This window comes from Conger conger, chromosome 3 (genome assembly GCF_963514075.1).
Source record: "Conger conger chromosome 3, fConCon1.1, whole genome shotgun sequence".
NCBI classification, from domain to species: Eukaryota; Metazoa; Chordata; class Actinopteri; order Anguilliformes; family Congridae; genus Conger; species Conger conger.
In genome coordinates, this window is record NC_083762.1 from 69,239,704 (window position 1) to 69,259,762 (window position 20,059).

The 20,059-nt window shown below is 37.1% G+C and overlaps 2 protein-coding genes and 1 pseudogene across 5 annotated transcripts; 2 read left to right on the top strand and 1 right to left on the bottom strand.

Moving 5' to 3' along the window:
* The first annotated feature begins 1,003 nt into the window (after positions 1–1,003).
* LOC133123723 (hatching enzyme 1.2-like) lies at positions 1,004–3,347 on the top strand. The gene is made up of 9 exons (XM_061234214.1): positions 1,004–1,072; positions 1,177–1,213; positions 1,350–1,412; positions 1,587–1,727; positions 2,061–2,178; positions 2,285–2,463; positions 2,619–2,700; positions 2,789–2,913; positions 3,228–3,347. The coding sequence occupies exons 1-9, from the start codon at positions 1,004–1,006 to the stop codon at positions 3,248–3,250; spliced, it is 837 nt and encodes a 278-aa protein (XP_061090198.1). The 3' UTR covers positions 3,251–3,347.
* Positions 3,348–11,115: 7,768 nt separating this feature from the next.
* Positions 11,116–13,002, bottom strand: LOC133123360 (hatching enzyme 1.2-like). Of its 4 annotated transcripts, XM_061233766.1 has the most exons (8): positions 12,934–13,002; positions 12,823–12,841; positions 12,618–12,680; positions 12,236–12,376; positions 11,884–12,001; positions 11,600–11,778; positions 11,356–11,437; positions 11,116–11,254 (listed from the first exon to the last, which is right to left on the bottom strand). In XM_061233766.1, exons 1-8 carry the CDS (start codon positions 13,000–13,002, stop codon positions 11,116–11,118), a joined length of 810 nt encoding a protein of 269 aa, XP_061089750.1. The 4 variants fall into 4 exon arrangements, with proteins under 4 accessions (XP_061089750.1, XP_061089752.1, XP_061089751.1 ...); XM_061233768.1 differs by lacking the exon at positions 12,823–12,841 and having other exon boundaries at positions 12,618–12,666; XM_061233767.1 differs by lacking the exon at positions 12,823–12,841 and having other exon boundaries at positions 12,618–12,668; positions 12,903–13,002.
* A 1,208-nt stretch (positions 13,003–14,210) lies between these two features.
* LOC133123528 (hatching enzyme 1.2-like) lies at positions 14,211–17,253 on the top strand (annotated as a pseudogene).
* Positions 17,254–20,059: the final 2,806 nt, after the last annotated feature.

A 20,059-nucleotide genomic window follows, 5' to 3' on the forward strand; every position in this document is an offset into this window, starting at 1 on the left:
TATACATTAGAATAAATAAATAAAAAATAAAAAAAGACTGTATGATGACTGTTCTGTTATTTTGGCAAATCTTTTCACAATTTTTCAATCTGAGACAAATTTGAGGTAATTAAAGGTAATTAAATAAATGTATACATTTTTATACATTTATTATAAATGCAAGACCAGCATCAAGAACTCCACTTTGTTGGGGCGAACACTGCGCCTCAGCTGTGATAGCAACACACTATTCCACTGCCTGTCATGAGTTATTGCTTAAATATACTGTAAAATAGATTTTTTGCATGTCTGTACAAGAGACATGTTCATCATTTTGGTGCTTTGGTGAACAGAGAAAGTATGAATAATGAAGAACAGAGGCTTTGCTCAATGTTTCAAAAACATACATCCATTTTATTTATCACTACCTGACAACATTCGGGACATTTTCAAACTGCACTTCTCTAGACGCGACTATCTGATGCACATGGTACTTTACAACCACAGTTCAATGAGTGAAATATTAGATTGAAGTCTGTGAATTGAAGAATGTTCAACTGTGTACAGACTATGTCATGTATTGCTAAAGATGAACACAATGTGACAACTGAATTCCAGACTAAACTACTGTATGACGGTACTCATATGTAGAATTGGTTAGACATTTAAAAGCTAAAATGGCATACAGGAGCATAATACGCACATGTAACCTACAGTACACAAGTCCTGTGTGTTTTGAGGGAGAGAATTGGTTTTCATTGATCTTCCCATCTTACTACAGTAAACACATTGATCCATAAAAATGACAAGTTTCTTGGTGGAAGTTAGTTTTTCTTGGTGGAAGTTAGTTAAAATGGAAGCTCCATTTTAAAAGCTCATTTTGGGTGTAGTGAATTGACAGTAATCCCTGATCCCCTTACAGGCACACCTACATACTGTAGTATAAAAGACAGGGTCTGACAGACCTCAGACACCAACTCATCGTGAGGGAACCATCCTGAGGATCTCCAAACGCTGACAGAAGATGGACCACAGACTCATCTCCACCATCCTAGCTCTGCTGCTGAGCCTCTCACAGGCACATCACCTCGTGGTAAGAGATGCTCCACTCAACACAGTGGAAAGTTTCACTCAACTCTTACCTCAAATATGTCTTCATTTTTATTAACCCAGTGTCTGCCTCCCTTTCTTCTTTAGGATCTTGACAGGGAAGGGAGTGACTCTCCACTAACTTGTGAGTAATTAATAGCTAAGTACATAATTCTGTACCTGATGTTTTTGATGTTTTGATGTTTTGTTTTCTGCAAGAATTAATCTGCCACAATGAGGTCAGGATTTAAAAGAATGTTTTCAATTCTGCATTTTCAAAGCTATCCAAACAGAGGATCCTGAAGATGTGGATATCACTACAAACATTCTACAGTCCAACAATGGTTAGTGTTATATGTTTTATTTCACTATTTTGTGGCAAAGCATGTGAATCACAACTAAATTGTTATGCCATTTATGCCAGTCTGCCACAATTTGAAAATGCTGCCATAACTATGAATGAAAAGTCAGAATATGAAATTTCCATTTTGCTAATGTTTCATGTTTTGACTTCAAAGGATCCAGTGAGATGCTGATGGAGGGAGACCTGGTTGTATCAAACACCAGAAATGCCATAAAGTGTCGGAATAACCGATGTTTATGGAAGAAATCCTCAAATGGACTTGTTGAAGTGCCTTACACTATGAGCAATCGATTCTGTAAGTAAAGGAACATTTTTATTTTTACATTTTGTAAGTGCAGCCTGGTGCTACTACTGAAAGAATAATATTTTTCATTACTGAATTACGATCTTGTTTATAAATAAACAATAAATTATTCTTATAATTATGTTTTTACTTTGATGCATAAGTATTTATATATGATATGATTATATATGTGATAATTTATTTCAAAGCATTTAAATCAAACCGTTGCCATTTAGTGAAGTCAGAGCTCAGCTCCAGTTATCATTATTCATATTAATGGTTTCTTTGAGTATATGACTCAATATATAATGTATATGCTTGTTTTTGGATGCTTCTGCATTACAGCATGTTATCAGAAGAAGAGGATTGAAAATGCCATGAAGACCTTCAACACAGAAACCTGCATTCGCTTTGTTCCCCAGTCATATCAGACAGACTTCATCAGTATTGAGAGCAGAGATGGGTGAGATCAGTAACACTAATGACAGGATCAATGGCAAGATACACTTCTCAGATTTAATTATGGTGGGCTTGGCTAAGACTGAGAGCGACATTCTTTTTCCTTTCAGCTGTTATTCCTATCTTGGAAGATCTGGTGGCAAGCAGGTAGTGTCTCTGGCCAGGTATGGTTGTGTTTACCACGGTATCATTCAGCATGAGCTGAACCATGCACTGGGCTTCTATCATGAGCACACAAGGAGCGACCGGGACCAATACGTCAAGATCAACTGGGAGAATGTAGCACCACGTAAGGAACCGCCTGTCATTTTTTAACCAATTAGATATTGCCAGGAATTACATTGTTATGCTGCAAATCATATTCATTTTCACTTTTAAATTGACAAAATACTGTATATTAAAGTCTCTAAAAAACAGTTCACAATTTATTTTTTCATTTAACAGGGACCATCTTCAACTTTCAGAAACAAAATACTAATAATCTGAATACGCCATATGAATACACTTCTATCATGCATTATGGAAGGTAAGGAAAGGAGATATATTCTCATTATGACTGCATCTGGTCTGCAATGAATTTGAAATTTAACAGTGCTTTTCTTCCATTTCTCTAGAACTGCATTCTCAACCAACAAACTGGACACTATAACTCCTATACCTGACCCAAACAAATCTATTGGACAGAGGTCAAATCTGTCCAAGGGGGACATTCTCAGGATCAATAAGTTGTACAGCTGCAGTGAGTACAGATATTTCAATAAGCTCTGAAGAATATTTACTGACAATTCTTTCTGAACCATCATTTTCTCAGATTTCAATGATTCTCAAATGTTCATAAAAATAGAAAAAACTAAATTACTCTGACACCACTGATAGATCCCTGTCCATGAGGTGATTCATTTATCTGAACAATGATATGTTATTCTATATTAAATACATCTATCAGAGATTAGATATGATTAATATCACATTACAGTATTTCATAGTTTAATCTGACAGATTGCATGATGCCTTGAAAAAGAGAAAATAATTCTTCTCATACTGTATTTCCAGATTTTACAGAAAAGGAATGCTAGAAGATAAAACATCCCAGATCCTAGGAGCAGAATCAATCAATCAAGATATCAATCAAGATATTCCAGTCAGATGAAATGCAGAACAATCCCTTTTGTGATGATCCCTCCACAAGTTTGAGTGTTACTACAAGCTACTTTAAACTAATTTGCCGCAGAAAGATCAGTAACTCTGCCCAAGAGCAGGTGCATTCAACCCAAATTTCACATTTGTATTAATTTGAATATTATAAAATGTATTTTATTGATATGTATCAGAGTTCTGTTCATCCAAGCTATTGTGATGAAGTGAAGTTACCTGTAACTGTTTGAATGTACCGGCTGAATGTATCTAAATGATTAAACTTTACACAGATTAAATTACCTTTGTCATTCATTTTTCTATCATGATTTATAATCTTTACCCCGTTCAAAAAATAGAAGACATTTGTTGCTTTTAAAGTGTCTGTAAACTTCCAGTTCACATCCAAGCAAGACAACAGCAACAGAAAATCAGCGATGCATGTGCATTTCTTAAAAGAAAAGAATTAAAGACGGGTGATGATTAACAAGACTGCATATCGTAAGAGCAAAAGTAATTTCATTTATTGATAATGGCTGCACATGATAAAAGTTTGAACCTAAAATGATGACCTACTCTATGAGGCAAGATAAACTTTCATGTGTTCCACATACTTTATAGTGATGTCATAATTGTCATGTTATCTGTAACCAATGATATCATGTCCTCAGTAAGGATTCTTATTTAGGCCAAATAATATTGTATGCTTAATTTCTGATCCCACACAAGCTTAAAATTGAGGTAAAGTCTCTAATTCAGTTTAGGGTTAGGATTCAGGTTGATTAATCAAATGTGGAGCCACCAATTTGCGCAAATCATATTAACATGAATCCTGCTAAAAATATGCTTAGATTGGATCCAGCCCCAACCATCAGTTCATAGCACAGCACATAGCACAGTAAGGAAACTCCTATTTGATCATAGTGCATATAAGTTCAGTGGATCAGACAGGCTTTTCAGATACAGCACAGAAATAAAACAAGCCCATGTCCAGAAGCGGCCAGAGAGTTTTAAGAATGACAAATACAATAGATAAGCAGAAGTGAATGCAGGCACAGGTTGCCATGATATCATAGTAATGTCTATTCTACAGTATTTACCCATTGAAAATCCTGCATAGTATGTCTAATAAAAGAAAACATTGGAGAGTAAATGTACTGAAATCAAGTACGCATGTCATTTTCCCATATGTTACAACATAATACATTCTGTAGATTATTTTATTCATTATCTGTACGCATTTTCATTAAGGGTGCCAATAATTCTGGAGCTGACTATTTAAAATCCCATATCAAGGGCAATGTCTCCAGTTCCATGTTTTCCTTAATATTTTCATAAAGAGAAAAGCTTTGCAAAAATCACCCTTGGCGCATGAGAAAGGGCCAACCTTGAGGACCAAGTTGAGACGGGTGCGTGGGGGTTGGACCCAAAATGCACGACTTAGATAAGATAAAGTCCCGTCAGGGCTTTATTCGGGACGAATCCCAGGAGCGTAGTCAAAACAAGCAATGTCCATACACGTAGATCCAGCCAAACAAATATTAAACAAAAAACAGCACGGTGCCGAGGGAAGAGGCAAACTCGTAGTCGGTAAACGTGCAGGGAGGTCCGGTAGCAGGAGAGCTGTCAGCGGGGCAGATGTACAGGCGGACGGCAGGCAGAGTAGTAGTCGAGGGCGATGCGGAAGTCGAAACCATAAAACAATAAGCGACGCAAAAGTACAAAGACGGTAGGCGAGGACGTGGTCAAAAACAAACAATGGTCAACGAAACAGAAATCAATAACGATGGTCGGCAAAACAGGCTTGGCTCTTAACGTGACTCAATCAGAAAATAATGCTCAAGCGCTGCGTAGTAAAACTAGAGGCAGACAATTTCGCGAAGAACAGTTGCGCGACTGGGCTATAAATGCGGGTGTAGACAGGTGTAGACAATTAGTTAGAGCGTAGCAAGGAAATGGAAAACAGGTGCGATGGATGACAAGTTTAACAAGGAGATTAGTAATCGTTAGTAATAAACCTATCCTGCCCTAGCATTAGTAAATTAGTAAATGACATGCACGAGAAACGTAAGGTAACATGAACACATGATTAGTTTTGTTAGTTTCTACCCAATCCTGATCTAGCGTTAGTCGTTTTAGTAAATAGACAAATGGAAACAATTAGGGAGTGAATGACAGAAGGAGCGAGAGAAAAGGCGGAACGCAAGGTTTGCGGAAAGACATGTAAAAGTGTATGCATAAACAACGACCAGTTAACGTAACAATAAACATAAATCAAAACATAATACAAAACGAAACTAAGACGATAACCATTCAACATAACAAGGTAATATAATCGTAACGAAACATAACTAGACATGACGAGAAAATAAATCGTAACAAGAAATAAACTAAACAACATGACGAACCTAGACTAACATAATACATGATAAGACACTACGTGACTAAGACAACATGAATAAACATAAAACATGGCGAGACAGACCTGAAACTTGACACAAGTGTGGCAGCTGGTTGTGAAAAAAATGACAACGATAAGGATGAAGCTGACCAAGAATAGATTAATCAATAAAAAGATACATATTAAGTTTTCTGCGCTAGAATCAAAGATTGGACTAATTCCATTAAACTTGCATTTAAGAAGAAAAAAAACCCTTATTTCTTAAAACAAAAATAAAACACAATTGCACTTTTGGATTTGTATTTCTTTTCCTTTAATAAGGATTTCCACATGTATGTTAAAGGTCAACTTCTCATCCAGCCATATACCAAGATATTCATAGGAAGAGATTTTTTTTCCCCGACAGAGAAAACGTCAAAACTTTACTACAGTAGTTTTTTGTGCATTCAAAACTAACTTCAACTGAAGGAATGTTAAAAAAAAAAACTCTGAGGTCACTAACAGCTTGATTGAAGGAGGTAGCAAAGGTGTAGATGACTATGTCATCTGTATATGACCAGATCTGGATTGATTCCCCTCCGAAATTATTTACTAGAAAAACTGAAAATGAAAGGGGTCCTAAAATTAAGCCCTGCGGAACACCTGCAGTTATCTCTAAAAACTCAGTCTTGTGGTTCTCATCATAAACACTTTGGGTCTCATTCATGAAACGTTAGTAAATCTATGTTCAGATTTGCACATAAATGTCCACGCTACTAAAAACCTACTCCGGATTCATGAACGCCGCGGGAAACTCAGATCTCATCGTAAACTCGTGTGTATGATCATGAATGCCAATCCATCGTAAAGTGAAAGCGCGCTCCCGGTAATCAGCAATTAGCATAAATCCCCTCCCATGAATAGACAATGATTACCATATAAGGAGGTGTAGACGCACCCAGTCGACCTGTCAGTCATCATGGGGTGACATGGCTCAGGCAGTAAGAGCAGTCGTCTGGCAGTCGGAGGGTTGCCGGTTCGATCCCCCGCCCGGGCTGTGTTGAAGTGTCCCTGAGCAAGACACCTAACCCCCAAATGCTCCTGAGGAGCTGGTCGGCGCCTTGCATGGCAGCCAATCGCCGTCGGTGTGTGAGTGTGTGTATGAATGGGTGAATGAGAAGCATCAATTGTACAGCGCTTTGGATAAAGGCGCTATATAAATGCCAGCCATTTACCATGGCGCAAACAAAGAAAGAGAAAGAAAAAAAACTTTTCCGAAGCGGAGATCGAAATCATTTTGGGTGGTGGAGTCAAGAAAAAATCGTTTCTTTTCTTCTATCAGTAGTGGTGTTGTGACAGGGACAGGCAAAGCGAAGGCCTGGAAGGAGGTGACAGATGCTGTTAATGTTGCCTCTGTAGACAATAGAGCCATATCCGAGGTGAAACGTAAATGGTTTGACATGAAACTGGAGGCAAATAAACGTATAAGCGCACACAAAAAACATGCATCAGCCACAGGAGGAGGAGGCTCACAGGCACAAATACCACCTGCTGGCGAGCGCATCACTGGCATTATTGGGGAGACCTCTCTGTCAGGAATTATACCTGACGGAGACACCGACATGCCTCCACTGGAGACAACATCAAACCCAGATGGTAAGGTGATAATTGTTGTATCATAATACATTCTGAAAACCATCACTGATAGCTTAGTGGTTAGTATAGTTTAACCTAGGTCGTACAGTCCCACCAAACAAACAGAACATTTGTGGGGGTTTCTCTTCGGATTGAATGAAGTGGAAACGGGAAACCAGTAATGTTATATTGTGCGTAATGGTGCGTAATGGATATCAGTGTCGGAATGTAGAGCTATTTAACATTCATTTCAAGAAAGGATATGGATAACATATAGCCCACTGCAGTTTTGTATGCATCGTCTTCAAATTATTTGAATCTTAATAGCCTAAAGCTCTGTTTTATACTGTACAGCTCCAAATAAGTCAGTCTGCAGCCAACGTAAATCAAACATTTTTCAAATAAGATTTATTAAAGGTTTCTTTCAAATGAAAAAAGAGCCACACATAAAACGAAAAAAAACAAACGTTGTTTCATATTTCTAGCTGGCGAGTGCAATTGTATAGGCAGGCTATATTCTTACCAATGAGCCAGCCGTTCCTCACAGCTCCATCCTCCAAACCTCAACTGCACTATTACGCAGGATAAATGCATCATGCGTCCCACCAGGCCACCGTGCCACAACGTTTAACAGCACACACTTTGCATCACAGATCAGTTGCACATTAACGGAATGAAAGTTTTTCCGGTTTATGTAAGCAAATGCATCACCAGATGGAGCCTTGATGCGCACGTGTGTGCAGTCTATGGCACCGATGACACCTGGCAATTGCACTGAATCCCTGCATCACTTCTACCTGCCGTTGTGCGTCATAGGGAAATTTGATGTACTCTGGCACTAGTTTTAAAATACCATTGAGCACAGCAGGGAGGATGCGGCTCATAGTTGGTTGCGAAATGCCGGACCTGTCACCTATCTCGCGCTGGAAGGTCCCTGTGGCTAGAAAACCAAGCACAGATACAAGCACAGATTTCTACATGTTGAATGATAATTTAAAAAAATAAAAATAAAATAAAAAGAATAAAAAAAAATATATATATATATATATATTTTTTTATTATTATTTTTTTTTATCATTCAACATGTAGAAAGATTGTGTAATCTACTGAGTCGATTTACACAGATAATTCACAATCATGAACCTAATCTGGATCTTAAACCTGCTAATTGCCAACTAATTTAACTAAATGTGTTATATTTTTAATTGTTTGTCATGTTCATATCACATGTTTCAAAGGCATCTGCGTATTGTTTACATAACAGAGCGCAATATGAAGTAAAATGTAAATTTCCATTTCCATTAGTGACAAGCATTATTTATGTGCATTCTTCAATTTGCACAAGCACTACGCGTGGTCAACAGCAGGTGTAGATTTTGTTAGTAGCTACGAAAAGATCGGAGCTACTAAAATATTGATGAATGCCAAAAACCCGTAAATTTCCCTCTACTCACATTTTACACACAAATTCGTTCTGCTCCCGTTTCATGAATGAGACCCTTTGTGTTCTGTCAGATATATGTATAGTTTTTGAACCAGCCTAATGCACCCTCACTAAGACCATAGCAGGGTTGTCTTTGTCAAAGTAATCCATAATCCAAGAAACAAAAGCCTTGGAAAGGTTAACTAATAATGCTGCACTGTGTAGCTTCTTATCAAGGGAGTTTAGGATTCCATTAATTACAAACATGGCTGCTATATTAGTATTGTTCCCTGACCTCAAGATTGACTGTGTGTAATGTTCCTGATTTTTGTCTGTTTGTTTATTGTTATTCTTGTCATTTATGATTATTGCATATATGGTTTATTGTTGTCCATTTCAGTTCATTGCATCCGTCATCCCCTGTTATATGTGTTTCTGTATGTTTATGAGCCATAGTCACTCCCCTGTCTGCGTGCTGCACTATTCGGGTGGTTTCGAACATTTCCGGGTTTCAATGATTCCTTCTCAGCCTCGCATTTTCTTACTTCCTGCTTTCTCACTAATTCGTGTTGGATAGCACTAATCTTACTAATAACAACTCACATAGATATTGTACAGTACTAATTATATTAACACACTAACTCCCTGTCTAACTAATTAACTAACAGTCACTTATTTTGGGTAATTTAGATTTAAGCACGTAACTAACTTACTAGCGTTATCTCCCATTTCAATTCTGCTCTATTACTCCGCCTTTCTATTCTATTACTGATTACTTGCTTTGATTTGGCGAAATGTTCGCACCTGCCTCTCGCTATCACTATGTCGCCTAACTCTATGCAAATGTACACTCCCTAATCCGGAGCCGTATGTCTTTCATGTGTGTCGATGTGCATCCAGTCCGCGTTTTCGTTTTCCCCCTTGTTATTGTATCACCTGTTGTCAATTTGTTAGCCCATCTCACTCCCGTGCCCCGCCTAGTTTGTCACCTCCCCTCATGTATTTAAACCCCAGTCTCTGCCTTGTTCCTTGTCTGAACGTTGATCAGAATTCAGAGCTGAGTTCCCAATATGCCTGTTGATTTGCAATTCCTGAAAGACACCCTTTGCCTGATTTTCATGTTTGCCGAGTGCCTTTGATTTGTTTGCTGTATATTACCTAATGATTAAAAGAATTTGGCCAGGACAGACAACTTAGAAATGGTGAGATAATTGTTAAAACAACCTCCCTTATGTAACGGATGGACATAATCAGACTCCATACTTGGAGTTGGAGGGAAGGCTCAGACTAGTAATAGAGGCAATTGGTGCAGCTATAAAATCTGCAGCTGCCATTTAAAGGTAAGGATCTAAATTGTCAGGGTCCAGCAGGCCTTTTACAATAAATGTTTTTTGGGCCTAACTGCTGAGGCTGGATCCAATCTAAACAAATTCACTGGGGCATTTGTAGCAGGATTTATGTTTATACGAGTTGATGAATCAACCATGCCCTGAAACATCACTCTAATCCTATCTCTAATTATAACCCTTACCTCTCTTTTTAGCAAGATAGTCTTGTGTGGGATTAGAAATTAAGCAAATAGTATTTTGGCCAAGATAAAAATCCTCCCTGAGCACATGATATCATTGGTTACTGATAAATTAAAATGATGGCATCACTATAAAGCATGTGGAACACATGAAACTGTGTTATGAGCTGACATTATCAATAAATTCAATGATTTTTGCAGTCTTGTTAAGTATCTTCTGTCTTTAATTATATCCTTTTATGAAATTCAAATGCATCACTGATTTTCTGTTGATATCTTCCCTTGTGGTTTCTTACAAGTGAACTGGAACATTAAAGATACATTAAAAGCAAAACATCACCAAATGATAAATCATCTTGACAGAAAAATGAATGACGAAGGAATTTTAATCTGTGTAAAGTTTAATCATGCAGTACAGGAATATTCAGCCAGTACATTGACACAGTTACCAAAAACTTAACTTTATTACAATAGCTCTGATGAGAAGAAAATAAATTATACATATGATTGATATGCATTTCATCCAACTAATATTTTCATTGATGATGATATTCTGCTTCAACCTTCCAGCTCATTTTCTCATCAAGTAAGTCACTTCTGCAAAGTAAAAGTTATTTTGTTGAGAGAGAGTAGCTGATCTGTCTGTGGTGAATGAGTTTATTGTAGTTTACAGTAACACTCAGACTTATGGAGGGTACATCATAAAAGAGGAGAGGGAAAATAACATTTGAATAAATGTGTGGAAAGGATGGGTAAAAAAAAAGGTAATGGAAAATGTGAAAAATGTAGTTTTTCAGAGATTATTGAAACTTATTATATATGATTAATGATTAATTTTCAATTATTGGTACTCACAACAGCTGTACAGCTTATTGATCCTCTGAATGTCCCCCATGGACAGCCGTGGCCTCTGTCCAATAGATTGGTTTGGGTTCGGTATGGGAGTTATAGTGTCCTTTCCATTGGATGAGAAAGCAGTTCTGGAGAAATGGAAGAAAAATAAAATGGTCTCTGTTAATAAAAGTTTGCATTGATCTCTATTTGGTTGCAGTCAAAATGTGACTATACCCCTTTTCCTTACCTTCCATAATGCATGATAGAAGTGTAGTCATATGGAGTGTTCAGATTATTAGTGTCTTGTGTCTGAAAGTTGTAGATGGTGTCTGAAAGAAAAAGACAGTTAAAGAAACAAATACTTTGTTAGCCTCTATTGAAAAGTGTAGAAATAATGTTTCCCATAGCAATCTCATTTCATGCTATATTAAATTGAAAGCAACTGCTTGGGTGGATAAACACTGTCTAAAATATGACAGGCTCTTCCTTACGTGGTGCTATATTCTCCCAGTTGATCTTGACGTATTGGTCCCGGTCGCTCCTTGTGTGCTCGTGATAGAAGCCCAGTGCATGGTTCAGTTCATGCTGAATGATACCGTGGTAAACACAACCATACTTGTCCAGGGACAGTACCTGCTTGCTACCAGTTCTTCCAAGATGGGAATAACAACTGAAAGGAAAAATAAGGTCACCATTTCATTGTTAATCGAGCCTACCAACATCAAATCGAGTAGATTTGCAATTGATCCTGCATTAGTATAAAATCTGAGCTCACCCGTCTTTGCTCTCGATGCTGATGAAGTCTCTTTGAAATGTTCGGGGAACAAAGCGAATGCAGGTTTCTGTGTTGAAGGTCTCCATGGCATTTTCAATCTTCCTCTTTTGATAATATGCTGCAATGCAGAATCATCCAAAATCAAGAATGAGCAACATTTTCAACTGAAGTACAATATTTAAAGTACATTTTTTGTGAAAGCATTCCAACAATATTGCATTTATAAAGTATGTTTTATTAAGCAAATTTCATCTCTTTTTCCTCAAATAATAATGGACAATGTCATTGCCATTCAGTCTTAACACCAGGGTGAACAAGCAGTATGTATGAATACAGATTCTCCTTCACTTACAGAATTCATTGCCCACAATGTAAGGCACTTCAACAAGTCCATTTGAGGATTTCCTCCATAAACATTGGTTATTCCAGCAGTTTAGAGCATTCCTGGTGTTTGATACGACCAGGTCTCCCTCCATCAGCATCTCACTGGACCCTTTTAAAGACAGCACACAGTCATTCAGAGGATCAAGCCATTTACACAAACAACTCAACATTTATTGTGAATTTATTGTGAAAATTTCATGACATGGACATTCCACTTTCTGACTTTTCTTTCCTTGGTTTTTGCGGAACCCCATGCGACATACTGTATTGACATTTCAGAAATACAATCATGACAAGAAAAGTTGTATTTATGCATGGTCACGTGTTAATAAAGAAAATATTACACCAACCATTGTTGGACTGTAGAATCCTTTCAGTGATGTCCAAATCATCAGGATCCTCTATTTGGATTTCTTCAAAGGAGAAGATTTCAAAATATTATTTTTAAATAGACCTCACACTTGAATATTGTTACAGAAATAAATGAAATCCAAAGCAGCAGGTACTGAAGTGTTTTACAGCAAAGGAATTAACCACAAAGCAATGGAGACTCGCCTTCATCACTTCCGAGATCCTAAAGAAGACAGAGGGGCAGACAGACACTGGGTTAATACAACTGAACACACATTTGAAACTTTCCACTGTGTTGAGTGGAGCATCTCTTACCACGAGGTGATGTGCCTGTGAGAGGCTCAGCAGCAGAGCTAGGATGGTGGAGATGAGTCTGTGGTCCATCTTCTGTCAGCGTTTGGAGATCCTCAGGATGGTTCCCTCACGATGAGTTGGTGTCTGAGGTCTGTCAGGCCCTGTGTTTTATACAACTACAGTTTGTAGGTGTGCCTGTAAGGTGATCTGGGATTACTGTCAATTCTCAACACCCAAAACAAGCTTTTAAATGCAGTGTGCAAACTTCTGGCAAGAAATTTGTCATTTTTATGGATCAATTTGTTTACTGTAGTAAGTTGGGAAGATCAATGGAAACCAATTCTCTCCCAAAAAACACACAGGACATTTCTAACCTATATTACATATAGGTTAGAAATGCTTATTATTCTCCTTTTTAGCTTTTAAATGTCTAATCCATTCCACATATGAGTACCGTCATACAGCAGTTTAGCACTTGTCACATGGAGTTCATCTTTAGCAATACATGTTATAGTCTGTACCCAGCTGAACATTCTTCATTTTACAGACAATAAGAAGTCTTCAATCTAATATTTTACTAAATTAATTGTGGTTGTAAAGTAAATTAATCTGTCAAAAAGCATGCACATCGGATAGTCGAGTCTAGAGAAGTGCAGTTTGAACGTGTCCCCAATATTTTCAGGTAGTGATAAATAAAAAATGGATGTACGTATTTATTGTAATGTTAATACAGCTGAGGGATGTCGTTCTCCCGACAAAGCGGAGTTCTTGATGCACATCTTGCTTTTATAATAAATATATAAAAATATATACATTTACTTAATTACATTTACTATATTTGTGCCCGGTTGAAAAATAGTAAAAAAAAAAAAAATTGTTTTACTCTTTTATCTTTTTATTTTATTAAAACTGTTAATGTTTGACATTGAATGTATTTCAATCAACATACTAAAGATAGATAGACGATCTGCACTGTTTTATCATGAAATTAAAGGGCAGAAAAAAAGAGGGATGCACAGTCATCTGTGCTTTAGAGGAGAGGGATGGGCAACGTTAATCTGCCCAGATTAACAATGAAAAGTAAATAACCTGTTTAGTTTTGGCTTAAATTTATTGTTGGAATTCAATTAGTTCACTCCCTTCTAAAAGCTCATTTCGGGTGTATGAATTTACGATAATCCCTAATCCCCTTACAGACACACCTACAAACTGTAGTATAAAAGACAGGGCCTGACAGACCTCAGACACCAACTCATCGTGAGGGAACCATCCTGAGGATCTCCAAACGCTGACAGAAGATGGACCACAGACTCATCTCCACCATCCTAGCTCTGCTGCTGAGCCTCTCACAGGCACATCACCTCGTGGTAAGAGATGCTCCACTCAACACAGTGGAAAGTTTCAAATGTGTGTTCAGTTGTATTAACCCAGTGTCTGTCTGCCCCTCTGTCTTCTTTAGGATCTTGAAAGTGATGAAGATGAGTTTCCATTGCTTTGTGGTTAGTTCCTTTGCTGTAAAACACTTCAGTACCTGATGCTTTGGATTTCATTTATTTCTGAAGCAATTTTCAAGCGTGAGATCAATATTAAAATAATATTTTGAAATCTTCTCCTTTGAAGAAATCCAAATAGAGGATCCTGATGATTTGGACATCACTGAAAGGATTCTACAGTCCAACAATGGTTGGTATAATCATTTCTTTATTAACTTGTGACAATGCACAAAAACTGACACCGTCAATATAACTTCCCTTTCATTATTTCATTTCTAAAATATCAATATGTTGTGAATGGTTCCGCAAATATAAATTTTTCAGCATTCACTTGTTGTGCCAGTTGTTTGTGTAAATGGCATGATCCTCTGAATGACTGTGTGCTGTCTTTAAAGGGTCCAGTGAGATGCTGATGGAGGGAGACCTGGTCTTATCAAACACCAGGAATGCTGTAAACTGCTGGAATAACCAATGTTTATGGAGGAAATCCTCAAACGGACTTGTTGAAGTGCCTTACACTGTGGGCGATGAATTCTGTAAGTGAAGGAGAATCTGTATTCATACATACTGTTGGTTCATCCTGGTGCTAATATTGAAGGGCAATGACATTGTCCATTATTATTTGAGGAAAAGGAGATGAAATTTGTTTAATAAAACATACTTTATGAATGCATAAAATGTTTAAGTACTTTAAATATTGTACTTCAGTTGAAAATTTACATTCTGCTCATTCATGATTTTGGATGATTCTGCATTGCAGCATATTATCAAAAGAGGAAGATTGAAAATGCCATGGAGACCTTCAACACAAAAACCTGCATTCGCTTTGTTCCCCGGTCATTTCAAAGAGACTTCATCAGTGTCGAGAGCAAAGACGGATGAGCTCAGATTTTATACGAATGCAGGATCAATTGCAAATCTACTCAGATTTGATTTTGGTAGGCTCGATTAACTATGAAATGGTGACCTTATCTTTCCTTTCAGTTGTTATTCCCATCTTGGAAGAACTGGTAGCAAGCAGGTACTGTCTCTGGACAAGTATGGTTGTGTTTACCACGGTATCATTCAGCATGAACTGAACCATGCACTGGGCTTCTATCATGAGCACACAAGGAGCGACCGGGACCAATACGTCAAGATCAACTGGGAGAATGTTCCACCACGTAAGGAACTGCCTGTCATATGTTGGACAGTTTTTATCCACCAAGCATGCTTTCAATTTAATATAGCATGAAATGAGATTGCTATGGGAAACATTATTTCTACACTTTTCAATAGAGGCTAACACAGTGTTTGTTTCTTTTTCTTTCAGACACCATCTACAACTTTCAGACACAAGACACTAATAATCTGAACACTCCATATGACTACACTTCTATCATGCATTATGGAAGGTGAGGAAAAGGGGTATAGTCACATTTTGACTGCAACCAGATAGAGATCAATGTGAACTTTTATTAACAGAGACCATTCCTTCCATTTCTCCAGAACTGCTTTCTCATCCAATGGAAAGGACACTATAACTCCCATACCAAACCCAAACCAATCTATTGGACAGGGGCCACGGCTGTCCATGGGGGACATTCAGAGGATCAATAAGCTGTACAGCTGTTGTGAGTACCGATCAAGTTTCAATAATCTTCAAATTTTGCATGATCTTTATTTCACCCATCCTTTCCACGCATTTATTCAAATGTTCTTTTCCCCCTCCCCTTTAGTGATGTTCCCTCCACAAGTTTCAGTGTTACTGTAAACTACAATAAACTCATTCACCACAGACAGATCAGTAACTCTGCCCAAGAGCAGGAGCATTCATCCCAACAACCATATTTTATTCAATATAGAATTAGGTGGGACATATAGTACTATTTAATATAGAAATGTAATATTTTAAAAAGTCATTTATTGATATATCAGAAATTACATATGATATTTTAACAATACATTTAATGTTTGACAATCATTTCTTGAAATAAGAAAATATCTCTTTTACTTTGCAGAAGTGACTTACTTGATGAGAAAATGAGTTGGAAGGGTGAAGCAGAATATGAAGCCATCAATGAAAATATTACAGTCAGATGAAATGCATATCATTCATATGCATAATTTGCCTTTCTTTTGGCAGAGGTATCGTAAAAAAAGGGAAGTTCTTTGTAACTGTCTGCATGTACTGGCTGAATGTTCCTGTACTACGTGATTAAACTTTACACAGATTAAATTACCTTTGTCATTCATTTTTCTATCAATATGGTTTTTCATTTTTCAGAAGAAGAGATGTTTTGCTTTTCAAGTATCATTAAGGTTCCAGTTCACTTCCAAGAAAACACATCAAGAGATGTGAAAGAAAGACATCAAGAGAAAATCAGTGATGCATCAGAATTTCATAAAAGGAAAGAATTAAAAACAGAAGATGCTTCACAAGATTGTAAAAATCATTTAATTTATTGATGTCTACTCACTACACAGTTTAAGATAACAAGATTTCATATGTTCCACATGCTTTATAGTGATGTCATCATTGTCATTTTATCAGTAACCAATGATATCATGTCCTCAGTAATAATACTATTAGTTTAATGTCTAATCTCACACACGACTGTCTTGCTCAGAAATAATAGCCTTAAAATTGAGGTAAGGGTTATAATTAGGGTTATGGTTAGAGTTAGGCTTAGGGGTAAGGTTGATTCATCAAATGTGAAGCCATTGATTTGCTGAAGTCATATTGACATAAATCCTGCTAAAAATGTGCCTGTGAATCTGTTTAGATTTGATCCTCAACAGTCAGGCCCTGAAATACATTGATGAGAAACAGTCTGCTGGCCTTGAAAATGTAGACCCTTACCATTAAATGGCAGCTGCAGATTTTATAGCTACATTGCCTCTAATTGCCTCTAATTTTAATCTGAGCCTTGCCTCCAACTCCATTCCCAAAGCATTGAAGTCTGATTATGTTTGTCCGTTACATTCATTAGTTAATATACAGCTCGAAGCAACAGAAAATAATATTCTGAGTGAATGACTGTCAGGGGACAATATTATTATAGCAGCCATGTTTGTAATGACATCATAATCCCTTGATAAGAACCTATACTGTGCGCCATCATTTGTTCATTGTTTCAAGGCTTTTGTTACTTGGATCATGGATCACATTGACAAAGACAACACTGTGTTGGCCTTAGTGAGGGTGCATTAGGCTGGTATACATATATCAGACACACATATATATGAGGTGGCCTGTAGCCAAGTGGTTAAGGTCCATGACTGGGACCCGCAAGGTCAGTGGTTTGATCTTCAGTGTAGCCAAGATAAGATCTGCACCGTCGTTGGACCTTTGAGCAAGGCCCTTAACTCTGCATTGCACCAGGGAAGGATTGTCTCCTGCTTAGCGTAAATCAGCTGTAAGTTGCTATGGATAAAAGCATCAGCCAAAGGACATGAAGTCAGTTTACTACAGTAAGTGTTACTATAAGGCTAAAATACACGGTGAGATTGACTGGATTTTTGGTTTTTGCTTTCTGTGGTGTCTCTGGCAATTTGGGGTCACACACCACAAACATTTCTTAGTCAGTCTGTACCCACACTTCAGGATGTGGCTGTGATTTTCGAGCCCCTGGTGGGAACAGTGATAATGTTTAACGTGACCTCTGAACCCTAAGAAACAGTTATAATGTTCAATGTGACCTCTGAATCCCAGTTTATGCTGACAACCACACTACTCATTTTTTAGAGATAACTACAGGTGTTCCACAAGGCTTCATTTTAGGACCCATTTCATTTTCTGTCTCCTAGTAAATGACATAGGGAGGGGAATCTATCCAGCAAAGATCCGCTCATATACAGATGACAGAGTCATCTATGCAGTTGCTACCTCCCTCAATCAAGCTGTTAGTTACCTCAATGTTTTTCTCTTAGAACCACATTCCTTCATTTTTGAATGCAAAAAAAAAAGCACAACGTTTTGATATTTTCTCTGTTGGGTGAAACAAAGCTCTTCCTATAAAAATGTTGGTATATGGCTGGATGAGACGTTGGCCTGTAATATACTTGTGGAAACCTTATTAAAGGGGAAAACAAATCCAAATCCAAGAGTCCAACTGTGTTTTATTTCTGTTTTAAGAAATGCTTTTTTTTCTTTCTTTTTTTCTTAAATGCAAGTTAAATGGAATTAGTTCAATATAGGTTTCTTGTTGAAATAGACCATGCTGTATTTTAAATGCTGAATCACATACTCATCATTTTACTCTTTATGAGTTATGTGATTGGACCTCATTGAAGCAGTGCAGGGAACTTGTATCAGTGCAGGGAATATGTATCTTTTATTGATGAATCTATTCTTTGCCAGCTTCATCCTTATCTTTGTCATTTTTCTTAACCAGCTGCCACACTTGTTCCTCAAGGTTGGCACTCTCTCATGTGCCAAGGGTTACGTCAGATTTTTGAATATTTAAATAGCTCCAGAATTATTGGCACCCTTAATAAAAATATGTAGAGATAATGAATAAAGAATGCATTTAATAAACAACACACAAAATAATCTGCAGAATATGTTATGTTGTAACATATGGGAAAACGAAGTACGTACTTCATTTCAGTACATTTACTCTCATCATTCAATATTTTTTATTAAATGCGTACAATGCAGGATTTTCAACTGTAAAATATTACAAGACAGACATTACTATGATAGCCTGACAGCCCGTGTCTGTGTTCACTTCTGCCCAACACCTTGCTTGTCTACTTGTATTTGTTTTTCTAAAAACTGCTCTGGCCACTTCTGGACATGGGCGTGTTTTATTTCTGTGCTGTATCTGAAAAGCATGTCTAATCCACTGAATTTATATGCACTATGATCAAATAGAAGGAGCTCCCCTACTGTGCTATGGTTTATGCATGCTTTTTTATTGAATAGATTGAATTCATTTTACAGTCAATGCTTTATCAGAGCTGACTGTTGGTGCTGGATCCAATCTAAGTATATTTGTAGCAGGATTCATGTTAAAATGATACAAGCAAATGTGTGGATACACATTTGATAAATCAACCAGACCCCTAACCCGAAACCTAATCATAGGCCTTACCTCAATTTTTAAACTGGTGTGGGATCAGACATTGAGTCAGACATTAGACCTAAATAAGAATCCTTCCTGAGGACATGATATCATTGGTTACAGATAACATGACAATTAAGACATCACTATAAAACATGTGAAACACATGAAACTTTGTTATATTGCCTCATAGAGTAGGTCATCATTTTAGGTTCAAACTGTTATCATGTGCAGACATTATCAATAAATTAAATTACTTTTGCACTTATGATATGCAGTCTTGTTAATCATTGTCTGTCTTTAAATCTTTCCTTTTAAGAAATGCATGTCTTGCTTGGATGTTAAATGGAAGCTTACAGACACTTTAAAAGCAAAACTGTTTCCACTGTTTGAACAGGGGAGAAAAATTATAAATCATGTTGCTAGAAAAAGGAATGACAGAGGTAAAGTTTAATCATTTAGATACATTCAGCCAGCACATTCAAACAGTTACAGGGAACTTCACTTCATCACAATAGCTTGGATGAACAGAACTCTGATACATATCAATAAAATACATTTAATAATCTTCAAATTAATACAAATATGAAATTTGGGTTGAATGCA